Raw genomic sequence first — 14321 nt, 5'->3', positions numbered from 1 at the left:
GCCACCGTCAATATATTAGTAAACCTTAACTCTTTTTCCGGTCTCTCCTACAGAAGTCTAGATGGCAGTTGTCTAAAACCTACCATAGACAATACCAATACTTTGAGTGGGCTTTAGGGCAGCCCACTGCTTATCACTGGGTGGATATCCCATCAGTCTAATTTCCTTCATTGTTTATTGGCTTTCCTTCCTCTTCATCACTCTGCGCATCCCCTGGAGCATAGCTTCTTTACCACTCATTGATTGTATCAATTGTGTCCACAGTTCACATCAGAACTACTTTTTTCTTTGATCACTCTATGGGAGAGCATGTGTTTTCTTGCTGTGTGACATGTGTAGTAGTATGATGGTGTGCATGTTTAATGTTGCTGCTTGTATGAATGCAGGATGGTTTGTGTGCTCAAACGTATAATGGATGGTATGTGGGGGTATAATGGGTGTAACATGTGGACATATCACTGTGGGTGGGAGGGAGGGCCTTTGATGGTGGGTATGTGTGCCTGTGATCATGAACGTATGGCTGTATAATGGGTGGTGTGTGGCTGTATAGTTATGGGTGTATATATTTGAGATGATGGATGTTTGGGCTTGGGATGATGGGTGTTGGCGTATGAGGTGTGTGGTTGTCTAATCACGCTGCAATTGCTAAAGGGTGCAGTGGCAGCTGTGATTTATCCTGTTCCTCCACGGCCTAGTGAATTTGTTAAACCACAATCAAGTGAGATAGCTGCCTCTTCTCTTTGTTTTTCTTTCCTAAACCCCCACCTGCCCCGTGGGCAAGGCAAGTTGTAAAATAAAGTTACCAAGTCTCACTATACCTCTGCAATGTCGTTGGGGAGTGGAAAGCTCCTTCTCCCTGGTGCCAAGCAAAGTCAACTGCATATGGCAAAATTTGTCCTTTGGAAAAGCAGGTAGGCCAGGAGGCGTGGCTTAGTCAGTGAGATTCAGGGGTGTGAATCTCAAATTTCCTAACTAAAAAACAGTATGCCAAAGAGTGAAGGGATGAGATGACCAAGGCTTGGGATACACTGTTCCCACGAGGAACAGGTTCAACACTGATTAGTATTAGGCGGGCCCTAACTAAGTTCCAGATAAAAATGAACAAGTTTAAAAAGGACAAAGAGAAAAACCAACAAAGGCACAGGAGACAACTCAAGGTCCCAGACTCAACTCCCAGGCCAAGATTGCATTTGTAGGAAGGGTGTCACACCCCAAACACTCCCCTCCCCCACGAAACTACGCCTGTCCTAGGCCAGGCCTCGCAGGGTGTTAAGGGAATAATTATTTTAAAATACCAGCTTGCTAGGCCTGGGTCTGTGTGTGAAAAAACTACCATTGTCCTCGCCAATATTAAGGGGTGGGCGAATACCTTTTTTTTTTTTAAGACGAAAAATCTCTCATCAGCTTGTCTGACGAGCAGAAGAGATAGATGCTTAAGCGGGTGAACCACGTCCCATTCACATACAAAAAAGAGAGCATGGTTTCCCACATCGATGCTTTCTCTCCTCCGTGTTCACATACATGGTGGAGGGGGATGGGAGTGAGTATGTACTGCACGCGTACATGTGTTTATTTATTCATAATTTTAGTTGTTGGGTTGGATTCGTTGGTTCTAATCCGGAGTTCGTGAGCAAGAAACGAAATGTACAGTACTTTAGCATGGACAGTACATGCATGCATTTTGCCTTGCATCTCAGAAACGGCTTGGAGAAAATTCACTAAACTAAGAAAAGTGCCATTAAAATTTGGTGAGGATATATTTCACGTTCTTATCCTCTTAGAGATCCACTCCGTCAATAATGGGAGGCGAGTATTTATTTTGTTGGAGAGCGGAGTAGGGGACAAAGAGAACACAATCGCCTGTAGACTTCTGCATCCCAAGTCAAGAAAAAGCTTTTATTATTGTTATGTTCAAATATACTCATTTTAACACTAGAAATTGGGCGCTCACTCCGGTTTTCAGTCTGTCGCGTGTGAAAAAATAAATGCTTCACCGAGTACCTCAAATTGTAAATGTGTAACAAAGAAATGTGTAATGTTGATACCAGACGTGCACTGCGCTTCCTCGTGACGCCTCTCTGCCACAATGCAATCCCACACACTCATCAAAATGTTCTCTCTAAAGCTTTCCGTTGCTTCTTGGTGTTAGGTTCACACTGTACCAAACACCTCACCTGAAATGAAAACAACCCCATGTGGAGGTCTCTCATCTCACGCCCTTCATCTGACTGTGTGCACCATGTGCATTAACCCACAAGACTATTTTACTGGCACAAGAATCTGTAACCTGCAGATTACACACAGGCCATCGAACATTCTGGGCTACCTCAGTGGGATTGGAGCCTGTAACCTTGATGTAGGAGCATTAATTCATCTAACGGTTTGGCACTGGGACCTGTGGCTAGCAGGTTACGCACAGATAACTGCAGACGACTCATCTTCCTGAGCTGTTTTACGGAACTGGAGCCGATCTGCATGTGATGGTTCCTGTGGCATTTGCTCAATTTGCCAGCCTACATACTGGCAGCGCTTCTTAAGCTCTTTTATATAATACAAAGAAAATCCAAGACTTCGATAGATTGGTAAAGGCTCATGATTTTTTTTTTTTTTTTTTTTACTTTCAGAATATGGTTCTCTCTCCCTCGGATGCCCCTACCCGCAATTCCCTCAATATCCTTCTCCAGTGTTTCGGTGAACCATCTGTTTTAGGTGGTGCAACGCGTGCGTGTCAGGCACCTCGACTGCGCAGACTAGGATACGCCCTGACGGGAGGAGGGTGTTTACTAACAGCGCGACATCCCGACTGGTGTCATATTTCACCGCGGTGCCTCTCGAGAATAAGGTCTTCGCTCGCATCTCACCTGTTTCATCACAGCATCCGTCAGCTCCTTCGCCCTCTGGGGATCAGCGCTCGTTGCAGGCCCTCCTACGGGAGGGGCAGCCGGCTTCACTTCCTCCGCCTTCGGTTCCTGCTTCGCCTAGAATGTGTGGCGGGAAAGAGAATGTTAGTCTTTCCCTACAGCTCAGAGGCCATAAACAAGCCCCACAAATAAGCAGCGTGTATTTTGAGATTCGTTGCTTACGAATGTATGGCCACAACAAGATAAGCACACCACACCACACGGGGGTTATTGTGTTTTCCTCAGTAGATCTTAAGGCAGATACGAGAGTACGGCTATTACTCGAGTCTAGTAATCTTTAGATTTAGAACAATTGCCCGATCGAAGCCACTTCCGACATATCGCGTTCTTGTTCAGCTTTGGGGAGTTTTGACAACTGTAGACCTCAAGACTAGCTCATTTCAGGTTACTGTGGAACTATTTCATGCACAACCAGTTAGTAACCAGAATCGGACAAAATAAGTAAACATTAAATAAATAAAATAAAATCAAGCGTTGGCCTATTTCGGATATCCCAACTGACCTGATCCTTCTTTGCACGTGAATCTACCAGGATAGTGACAACGGGGTTTTAACTTAAGTAACTGTATTGCGCAGCGTCGATGGGATCTTTCGTCCTCTTAAGAACTAGGCCCGTGAGTACTAAAGCCCTTATGTTGATGGATGTTCAGAAGTATGCGAACGTATGAGGATATCATCTACAAACTACGCTGGTCCATTAAATTATGTGACGTGTTGATATGCTACAAACCTACTGAACCAGATTCAGTTTCGTCTTCCTGAGTCTTTCAACTATTTGTGGCAGCATAATAGCTACATAAATGTACGATAACCTAAGATGCTGACAGATGCTGTCGGTAAAGTCTTTTCAACAATTGCAAGAAGTGCGGAAACCCCGCACGATGACCGGTCTCCCTTCCTATACAGAGGGCACGTGGCCTACCAATTCGGGTCTGGTTTACCAATGCTTGGTTATCTGCAGAAAATTATTTGGAAAAAAAAAAAAAGAACAAAGCAACGGACTGGAAAGCCGATCAAAGTAATTCTACCCGTGGCTGAGATTAATTCATTTATTTCATGGATCACATTTTGTTCTCAATGAGAACTCGCACACTGAGGCGGAACGACTTTTATAATTGGGCTCTTATGGCCACTTCTCTGCAGGGGACTGGCTTCAGAACAGACACGACTATCCATCCTTCAGATTAGATAAGTGCTTTCTTTAGCCGAGGCCTTTACCAAGAAAGGAAGGCAAACATCAGTATTATTAAACAGAGGTGGGAACATCGGTGACGGATTTTTTTTTTTTTTTTTTTAAGGATGGACTTAAGTTTTCTTACAGGAGGTATTTTAAAAGCCGAAAACAGTGGTGAGAACATCGGTGATTTTTTTTAAAAGGAGGAACTAGAGTTTTCTCACAGGGGGCTCTTAAAGCAGATGAATTGCATCAATCAAGTAGCGTCTGACTGCTAAAGCAGTTCTGTTGTAATGGCTTGACGTAGGTGATGTTCTGAACATATGCCGTTCAGCATAGAAAAATATGGTTTTCTATGCGGAGCATCCTTATGCATAAGTTATGCATGCATACGTACGGGTCATGCGTAAGGGCCATGACCAAAAAGCAACCAAGTGCATGCCGCATGATGCAGCGGTTATTTTCTTTAAATTTACCGTTCAAATAAAAAAAAAAAACATATTTAAGGAGTGCACCAAAGCGGTTAAAAAGAGGGGGAGGGTAAGGCGGTATGAAAGATGTAAACGTTGTTAATTGAAGTGAATAGCAGGGGGAGGGGCGCATGGACGGTGAGATAGCCACAAAGGAGGTCGGTGGGGGTGAAAAAGAAGGAACTAAAGACACAACTGAGTTGTGACAGGGAAGGGCGGAAGGAGCAATAGATGACTTGGCGGGAGTGGCGGAAGCGGAACACAGAGCCATGGGTCACCTTTTGGAGGTGGAGGATTTTGTGACTTCAGAGAAGGCTCTGGGGAAAATCTGTTTGATTCCGACCTTGGAGATGTATTCTATTTCTCACGCATTCAACAATCGGTTCCTGAGAACACTCAATGCAGTAAGTCATTGTTTTTTTGTTGTATAACAAAAAGTGTTAACAAAAAAAAAGAAGTCAGCTGCAGCACAAACATTTTTTTCTATTGGGGTTGTGTGCCTTCTAAAGTCTGTAAGAGACTCCTCATTCAAGATCAAAAATCATTGACAGCTTGGCATGGTGATGAAGGAAATCAATCAGTTAAGCGCAAAAAACAACAATTCAATCAATCATGTAATTTATAAAGCGCGCTACTCACCCGTCAGGGTCTCAAGGGGGTGGGGGGTGTTTGGGAGCTACTGGTTGAATAGCCATGTCTTCAGGCGTTTCCTGAAAGTCAGGAGGTCCTGGGTCTGGCGTAGGTGGAGCAGTAGGGAGTTCCAGGTCTTGGCGGCGAGGTGAGAGAAGGATCTTCCTCCGGCGGTGGTGCGGCGAATGAGGGCGAGGCTGGCGGAGAGGAGCTGGCGGACGGGGGTGTGTTAGGTGAGTCTGTCGTTGAGGTAGGCCGGACCTGTGTTGTGGAGGGCTGTGTGCGTGGGTGAGTAGTTTGAAGGTAATCCTCTTTGATACGGGTAGCCAGTGTAGGTCTCTGAAGTGGGCAGAGATTTGGTTGCGGTGTGGGACGTTGAGGATGAGTCGGGCAGAGGCGTTTTGGATACGTTGCATTTTCGTTTGTAGTTTGCCCGTGGTTCCTGCATAGAGTGCGTTGCTGAAGTCCAGTCGGCTGCTGACTAGGGCGTGGGTGACTGTCTTTCTGGTTTCGACCAGAATCCACTTGAAGATCTTGCGGAGCATGCAAAGGGTGTTGTAACAGGAAGAGGAGACTGCGTTGACCTGCTGAGTCATGCTGAGTGCTGAGTCAAGGATGATTCCCAGGTTCCGTACTTGGGTGGTGGGGGTGGGTGCGGTTCCAAGGGAGATAGGCCACCAGGAGTTGTTCCAGGCGGAGGGGTTGCTGCTGAGGATGAGGATCTCTGTTTTGTCTGTGTTTAGCTTGAGGCAGCTTGATTCCATCCAGTTGGCGATGGCGTGAAGTCCATTGTGGCGGTTGGTTCTTGGGGTTGTGGGGTCTTTCGTGAGGGAGATGATCAGATGGGTGTCGTCTGCGTAGGATACTAAGTTGATGTGGTAGGATTGTGCGATGTTGGCGAGAGGAGCCATGTAAATGTTGAAAAGTGTTGGGCTGAGGGAGGATCCCTGGGGGACGCCACAGATGGTTTTGGAGGATTCAGACAGGTAGGATGGAAGGCGGACTCTCTAGGTTCTGACGGAGAGGAAAGAAGAGATCCAGTCGAGGGCCTTGCCACGGATCCCGGCGTTGTGGAGGCGTGTTCGAAGGGTGTGGTGACAAAAAGTGCAAGCTCGTTTAATGTCCTTAGCTCTCCCGGCTAACGCACCTTACAATTAATTGACGGTCCCCCACCGTCCCCCCAGAAACAGCCTGGCATGGGGCAATGCGAAAGTGGGGTACAGCCAAAGAGGACACCCTCCAACAGGAGGAGGTACGCCACTTGCAGAAACAACCAATTTACCTCCAATGGGCCACTACATTAACACACTTCCACCGGGAGGTGAACAATGATGATCTCCCCCTGTGATCTTACACACCCCACATACTCCAAATACCTAGCACCACTGCTAGAGGTTCCAGCATAGACGCCCTCCTGCAACCACCTTAGGTTCACCCCAGCACAAGCGCTGCTACCTAAACCGCCTGCCTGACCAACACGCTGCAACGCCATCACTTCCCTACACTCATGCCTGCTCGCGCCACTCCCTCTCACCTACTCAGCATCCCAGATACTGTGCTTCCCCTATAGTATTGATATGGTACTCCGGGATCACCACAACCAGGCGTATGCCAGAGACACTGAAGAACTCAAACATGGTGAAATCACAACTCTTTATATACTCTGATTGCTGGAACCCACTACGACTATAAGTACAACTCTGCCTTGCTGTTTTTCTCAAATGTTATTAGGCATGACTGTTACCTGCATTCTAAAATCCAATACAAATATATATATATTTTAAATGAAGAAAGTCAATCAGGAGGTATGTGGAGGTACCATTGTAGAGTGAGAGACTTTTGCAATAACTTCCTTTTGGGAAAAAGGATAAGCCAGATGTGACTACGCTGCTAGGCCACGCTGTTGTGCGTTTGGGATTAGAATGCTTGAGAGGAGAGGGGAGTAGTTGAAGATAAAGGCCTTTAGTTGTTAATGGACTGTAAGCCGTGAGAGAGCTCTGGGAAAGGACTAATGTACCCAAACACCTTTTATAGCACAACCGTCTGAGAGATTTCTACTTGTAAACTGTAGTTCCACAGGTATTCCTCACTTGAACTGCACATCCCACTACAGGTTCAGTCATTGCAGCTGTGCTGGCCTGGAGCTGGTGAAATGTAACAGTGTCGATACTCAGACAGGTTTCTTTTTTTCTGTTGCACTTACATTAAATGTACTGGGATACTTGAGTGGGTAGTTTAAAAAAAGCACTGCTGCCTAAGAGTGAACAATGTTATACTGACTGCCACCAAATGATTAAACATATTTTCTCACTATGAATATGCAAAATATCAGAATGGTTTACGTAATCGGTCTTTTCTATACTCCTCCTCTAGATAATTCCTGCTAACAAGAGGGGGAGGGGGAGAGGAGGGAGAGGGGGTGGTGTGGCAAGTGAAAAGTATTTTTAAGGACCATTCACACACATTTTTCATGTTCCCATGCCTCCTTGGCTGAGGGGATTTAGCATGATATACATGTCAAATGCACAACGTGCTGCCACAAGGAATAAATCAAGAATCGACATTCTCCAGACCACCTTCTAGTGATACTTGGGGTCAGTTCTGCCCTGCATTCAGCATGAAGACCAGAGATATGGGGCCACTGACCACGATACCACATACCCTGGCTGACACGCTACTGTGTGTCTGCGAAGGATCTACCACCAACCGTGGTACTGGATCACAACCATTCACTTCTGAACTCTTTTGTTAAGGAGTATAGACTGGTTAACATTACAAAGCAACACTCTTTTCCTAGGACCGCAGGCAGGCAGGCAGGCAAAGGCAAATCTACTAACAGCCGTTAAGGGCTGATCTAGAGATCAAATAATACAGAGAAGAAGGATATACAAAGAAACATTAGATAAAAGCTGATGAGAGAAATTGGCAAGACATGCTTGAGGTGGTTAACAGAAATAATAATAAAAAATAAAAAAATCGGCAATTCTGGCACACTGTAGCCCATGGTCGTTTGAGTAATGCTAGTGGAATGTAGTTTTATATTGTGCCTCAATTTTATACTTCGATATCAATGGTGCCAACTGAACAGATATTTCAATTGTGAACATATTCCCTAACAAAGGAAATGCATTCCAATTTTACTAATCTAGATTTTTCACAAGAAAAAGGCATATTGCTTTTATAAATAAATATTAATGAAGTTTGAAAATGATTTAAGGTGATCATTTATCTCCCAAAGAGCGACCCCGTGCATCTAGATCTTGCTCTCAAAAATGTGGCCCATGTAGTTAACTTGATCATTACTCTACTGGCTGTGTAGTTCGTGTGCGGGTGAATTACAGCCCTGTCGAAAATCTTTAAAGGAGTTGATAGATCCTGATATACCTTAGGTCACACCTTGGCTTCTATACAGTAAAAACTGTTTTTATTCTTTGAGCCTCAAATATTGGTGCAAAAAAGTTGGATCTGTTACTTGCAGTGCTAGTGGCATACTGAAACAGAAATATTTGTTATATATGATAAAAAAAAAGTGGAAAACAGAAGCCAGGAGTGTAGGAATATTGAAAATTTCCTGAATTCTAAATGCACCTAACAGTTTGAGTCCAACATGGAGAATATCACATCTTATAGAGCAAAATAATTTATATATATACACACGATTCACGTTATATAGGGTTCGGTGCAATTTTAAGTAGGCTGCGACTCATTTTTTTAGATTTACTGCAGAATCACCAACATGTCTACCTTTGACGAAGATTTGGTCTCTCCTTATTTTTCCAATAACTGTGAAAGTGTCAAGTCATTTAGATATAGACATCAACAAAACACCTGATGCAGCGTCAGTCTGGAACAAGTGTCCTGTATCTCAATTTCAAGGTCAAACAAAGAAGAATTGTCAAAATAGCGTAGTGTGAACTGTTGTACTTTTCCATTATATGTTTGAGGGAATATGTCTTAGACTAGCATTTTGATGCCTATTGGCTAAATCAAACATTCCTTAACGTGACATAGCAAATTCCTCCGTAGATAAGATACAGTATTAAGGACTGCCACCTGACCACCTGTCAAAACAGGTCCTTCCCCCAGATTATTGTGCACAAGATACTGCCAGACCAGAAGACGATCTGGCCTGCCAGAGATGCTGCTGTAGTATCACACTTTCAGCTGAAAGCTGATATCCAGACTGAGCCCGGGAGGAGCTGATGCTGAACACATCTTTGCCTTTCTCAGGGAACACGGCCTCTTTAACTCTTGATATTACAGCATTTAAAGGTATGCAGTCTGCAAAATGCAGTCTGCTCATCTGCACTAAGAAAATGTACTTGCAAGTAATTCTATATCATGTGTTTCTGAACACCATGGCGTCCCTCCTTAGGGAATATGTTAGTAACCCAAAAGCAGTGATGCCACTTCAAATACATATTGGGTGGAGTTCTGCAGGGCTACTAAAACCGGTCTTTTACATTCAAGTGTTGGTGCATTGAAGTAAGTTCAATCGTGTCACCTGCGGGTGGGAAAGCAAACCTAGTAGATCCGAGCCAGAGACCCCAGTTTACACAACTGCTTCAAAATGGTCTTCAGATATAGACTCAATTGATTTATATTCTGCATACAAGAAGATTATTTCCTGTTTTTGTGTCCAGCTCATTGCAACTGAGATTGATTTGTGCCCCTTTGTTGGAATCTGTACACCAGAAAGTATTATGATGCACTCAAAATTCCTACAAATGACCTGACTGTATTTAGATTTTCTAGATTTCCATATCAAGCAAGGTTGGTAAGAAAGCACTTTATTACCCTGAAAGTGAAATATCTAGAACATAGATTGTATTTTATTTGCATTTAACTTTGCCTGAGAAGAACTGATGAATTCTTTTGTATGTTTGGTATATTTGCAGGGTTGATAGGGTTATCCCCAAAATAAACAAGCCTGAGAACTGTTTCAAAAGAGAATGCTCATTTTGCAAACATGTGCCACAAGTACAATCAATAAAATCATAACTGCAGATGTCCTAAAGTAAAAATGTGACTTCAGCTTTACACGTAAGGAGACACTTTTGTGAAACTGGCAACACAACAAAAAAACAGCAAGTCCTGCAGAAACACCTAGTAATTGAAGGTAGCACAAAAACACACGTTAATCGTCGATTCCATGTAGTTAATGATTGACAAGTACACACAACATGCTGCATGCAGCATCTGTCATTACCACGAGCTGTGGTAGCAGACGATAAGCAAATTAATGTGAAAAGGAACTTTAAGGCTGATAACAATGGTACAGGGTCAAAATTATATATCTCCACTTCTCATTTCCAAATATTTAGCTTTGAGTACAGAACAAAAATTTGGCTCTTTCCCAGACCATGCCATGGTACATATATTAGCTTCTCACATTATTCTACTTTTCCCATTTATTTTTCCTCATATCTGAACGTGTGAACAAACATCATGGTACAGAACAAAACTGTAAATGTGTGGCTAAACGCAATGTTGCTCTACCATTAACAGGTACACACAAAATGGTACTTTGTTCAAACGTAGATTTCTAAACATTACATCCTTAATTCTCTTTCTTTAAATAATAAACCAAAGGCTGTCTTTGATCTTACTTATTAGAGCTGATGGGGACTGCTGGAGTGACTCTGAAAAAGCTTATGATGACCAGATTTAGGGCTCCAGATAAGAGACTGAGGTAGGTGTACTCTACTTGAGACTTTTGGAAATTTGGGGCAAAACAATTTTATTTCGAGTTAAAAAAAAGAGACTCATTCGAGGTGGAGAATATGTTTAGGCAAATGAAAATCAACTTTTAAAAATGTTAAAGTATTTTTGTTATATTCCATACTTTATAATTTTTTTATTTTTATTTAAAAACTCATGATCATGTAAATGAAAAAAAAAAAATGTGAGCTTAAACATGCTTATCAGACCAGGTGCCAGAGAACCCATAGGCAAGCCAGTGCTGCTCTAACAGCTGAGCAGTGTAGGTGGTTGTGAATTGCAGGCTCTTGTGTAAATGTTGGTCTGCGTTTATTTTTGTGGACATTAAACAGCATTTTTTGTGACATATTTTAAGAAACACAATGTGATGACACTGTCCTTATCTGGAGCCTCAGCTTAAGACAAGCAAAGAACTGGCAGCCAAGCGAGAAGAGAGTTTACCTGAATTTCCAAGCCGTCCTCAGGCTAAAAGTGAAAACAAGCAAAAAAGAAAGTTTGCAGGTGAGTTAAGAATTCTGAGATGCCAACTTCTGAGAGAAACCTTAATAGCTTGAAACAAAGATGTTTATAGTTAGGTTTTCCTAACCAAAAAGTTACTTCCCGATGTTTCTTGCTACTTTTATGACACATTTATATTTTCTGTAGCACATGACTATTTGTTGTTTATCAAGGCATTTTGGAACAGACACATTAGGTATTGATTGACCTTTTGACTTCTGTGGACCCCCACATTAACATTGATGGAACCCAGGGACCCCCACTCAATCATCAACGGAATCCAGGGACCCTCGCCTGTGTCATTACTGGAAGCTGGGGACCTAATTTGTCAATATTTGTTCATATTTGTTAATTTTCTTGGCTCTCGCGGACCCCCTGAGAAGGCTTTGCGGACCCCCAGGGGTCCCCGGACCACAGGTTGGGAACCACTGTACTATACCAAAGTAAGGTTTAGGTTGCACAGAGTCCAGTGGATACCCAGACACTTTACAGAGGCTAATGCTCTCTTTTGTGGTGGTGTGGTCGAGCAGTCAGGCTTATCAGAGGGTAGTGCTAATCATTTGTTTTACGCACACAGTCAAGAAATAAGGCACACGCTCAATGACTAATTCCAGGCCAATTGTTTTATGTGTCAAAAATATCCTTTGTTACTTTATTTCTAGAACCAACAGAATTCTTTGTTGCAGGTAAGTGCACTAATCAAGAATGCATCACTTTCAAGTATCAAATGCACTTTGTTTAGAATTCACAGGTGAACCAGTTTACAGGGAAGTAATACTTTTCAGTTTTAAAAGTAGACAGTGAAATTCCTCATAGAAAGTAATGCCGTTTTAGGGGAGGAAAAGTAACAACACAATTTGCAGGCAAGTACTCGACTTACGGTCCCAGTCTCTGGGGGTTAAGGTGTCCACAGGTCAAAGTTTAGGAAGACACCAGTGGTGTACCACCAGCAACACGGAGCCGGCCGGATGCAGAGGTCAACGTTGGTGTTGGTCCTTCAATGGAATCCTATAGAGACGGGGCACTTAGAAAGAAACAGCTTGCAGGTAAGTACCAGCGACTTCAAGGCACAGACCTGGGGGTTTTGATCAGCACCGGTGGGGCCACAGGTCAGCACCAAACCCCCCCCCCCCTCAGTGGCCCAAGGGCGACTGGGAGCAGGGTGCAAACACAGCATTGGGTCCCCTATGTTTTTCAATGGCGGAACCCCGGGGGTCACAAGGATGCTGCAGGCTTGGTCCAGGGGACACTCCTCCCGGTGTTTACTAATTTTTCCACCAGACTTGCCGCCAAAAGTAGGGCCTGGTCTGGGGGTGGGGGGCGGCCATCTCCAATAACCAGAGTGCCCCGGGGCAGTGCAACAAAAGGCAGGAGCCTTTGAGGCTCACAGTTAACTGTTGCAGTTCCTGCAGAGGAAGGTGTGAAGCACCTCCACCCAGAGCAAGTTTTGGTCCTTACCTGAGAGAGCACAAAGGCTCTCACCCCATGGGATCAGAAACATGTTTGTTAGTGGCAGGCTGGCACTGACCTGTTAGCCTCACACTAGAGAGTTGGGTGAAATACAGGGGGAATCTCTATGATGCACTCTGTGTGCATTTTCCAATAAATACAACACTGGCATCAATGTGGGTTTATTGAGCTGAGAAGTTTGATACCAAACCTCCCAGTCTTCAGTGAAGCCATTATGGAGCTGTGGAGTTCGAAATGACAAACTCCCAGCCAATGTACTCAATATGGCCACACTGCACCTACAATGTCTAAGAATGGGCTCAGACATTGTAGGGGCATATTGCTCATGCAGCTATGCCCTCACCTGTGGTATACATCACATTGCCTTAGGGCTGTAAGGCCTGCTAAAGGGGTGACTTACTATGCCACAGGCAGTTGTTTGTGGGCATGGCACCCAGAGAGGGGTGCCATGTCAACTTTATCATTTTATCCTCCACCAGCACACACAAGCTGCAGTGGCAGTGTGCATGTGCTTGGTGAGGGGTCCCTTAGGGTGGCATAATATATGCTGCAGCCCTTAGAGACCCTCCATGGCCTCAGGGGCCTTGGTACCACCGGTACCTTTTACAAGGGACATAGTTGTGTGGCAAAGGTGAGATGGACCACCTCAAAAGTTTAGGAGTCACTCTTTTCATATACATAGGCCATCTGAGAAGTCTGTGGTCAGTTTGAACTATGAAGTGAGTACCAAACAAGTATGGTCACAAGTTCTTCAGGGACCAAACCACAACAAAGGCCTCCCTCTCAATGGCATTCTAGCACTGTTCCTTGGGGAGTAACCTCGTGCTAATAAAAGGAACACGCTGGCCATGGCCATCATCGTTAGTATGGGACAGGACTGCTCTTATCGCATGTTCAAAGGTATCTGTCTGTACAATTAACTGCTTAGAGTAGTCTGGAGCTTTGAGAACTGGTGAGCACATTCCCTCCTTCAAGGTGTAAAAGGCGTTTTGCCAACTAACTGCCCAGTTAACTTTCTTGTGCATATTTTTAGAGGTAAGTTCTGTGAGGGGGGGGGGGGAGGGGGGGGGGAGGGGTCAAAATAGATCCAGACCCCTTCTTAAACATCCTGTAATAACAAGTCAAGCCAAGAAATGCCCTGACTTGAGGCCAGGTGGTAGGAGCTTCCCATTCCAGAATTGTCTGGATCTTGGGCTGTTAGGGTTGCACAGGGCCTCCACCTACAAGGTGACCCAAGTATACAACAGTGCCCTGCCATATCTGGCATTTGGATGCCTTAATAGCGAGGCCTGCAAAACCTTCCCCAGGTGGGCCAGGTGATCCTGCCAGGAGGAGGTGAAGACAAAATTATCTTATAGATATGCCGGACTAAAGGACTCCAAGCCAGCAAGGACTTGATTCACCAACCTTTGGATGGTGGCAGTGGCATTCTTTAAA

At 44.2% G+C, this 14321-nt stretch overlaps 1 protein-coding gene across 2 annotated transcripts in view; it reads right to left on the bottom strand.

Moving 5' to 3' along the window:
- MARS1 (methionyl-tRNA synthetase 1) overlaps nt 1-14321 on the bottom strand; it is a 212696-nt gene that overhangs the window by 16524 nt on the left and 181851 nt on the right. Inside the window, exons 20-21 of one of the 2 annotated variants that reach the window (XM_069230804.1) lie at nt 11358-11381; nt 2862-2978 (exon numbers count right to left, since the gene is read on the bottom strand). In XM_069230804.1, the coding sequence (XP_069086905.1) occupies nt 2862-2978; nt 11358-11381 (141 nt within the window). The remainder of the gene's footprint in view (nt 1-2861; nt 2979-11357; nt 11382-14321) is intronic. The other variant, XM_069230805.1, reaches the window with a different exon arrangement.

This window comes from Pleurodeles waltl, chromosome 4_2, assembly GCF_031143425.1.
Source record: "Pleurodeles waltl isolate 20211129_DDA chromosome 4_2, aPleWal1.hap1.20221129, whole genome shotgun sequence".
NCBI lineage: Eukaryota > Metazoa > Chordata > Amphibia > Caudata > Salamandridae > Pleurodeles > Pleurodeles waltl.
Note: the sequence above shows the minus strand (reverse complement) of the source record. Positions and strands in the feature narration are given on the sequence as shown.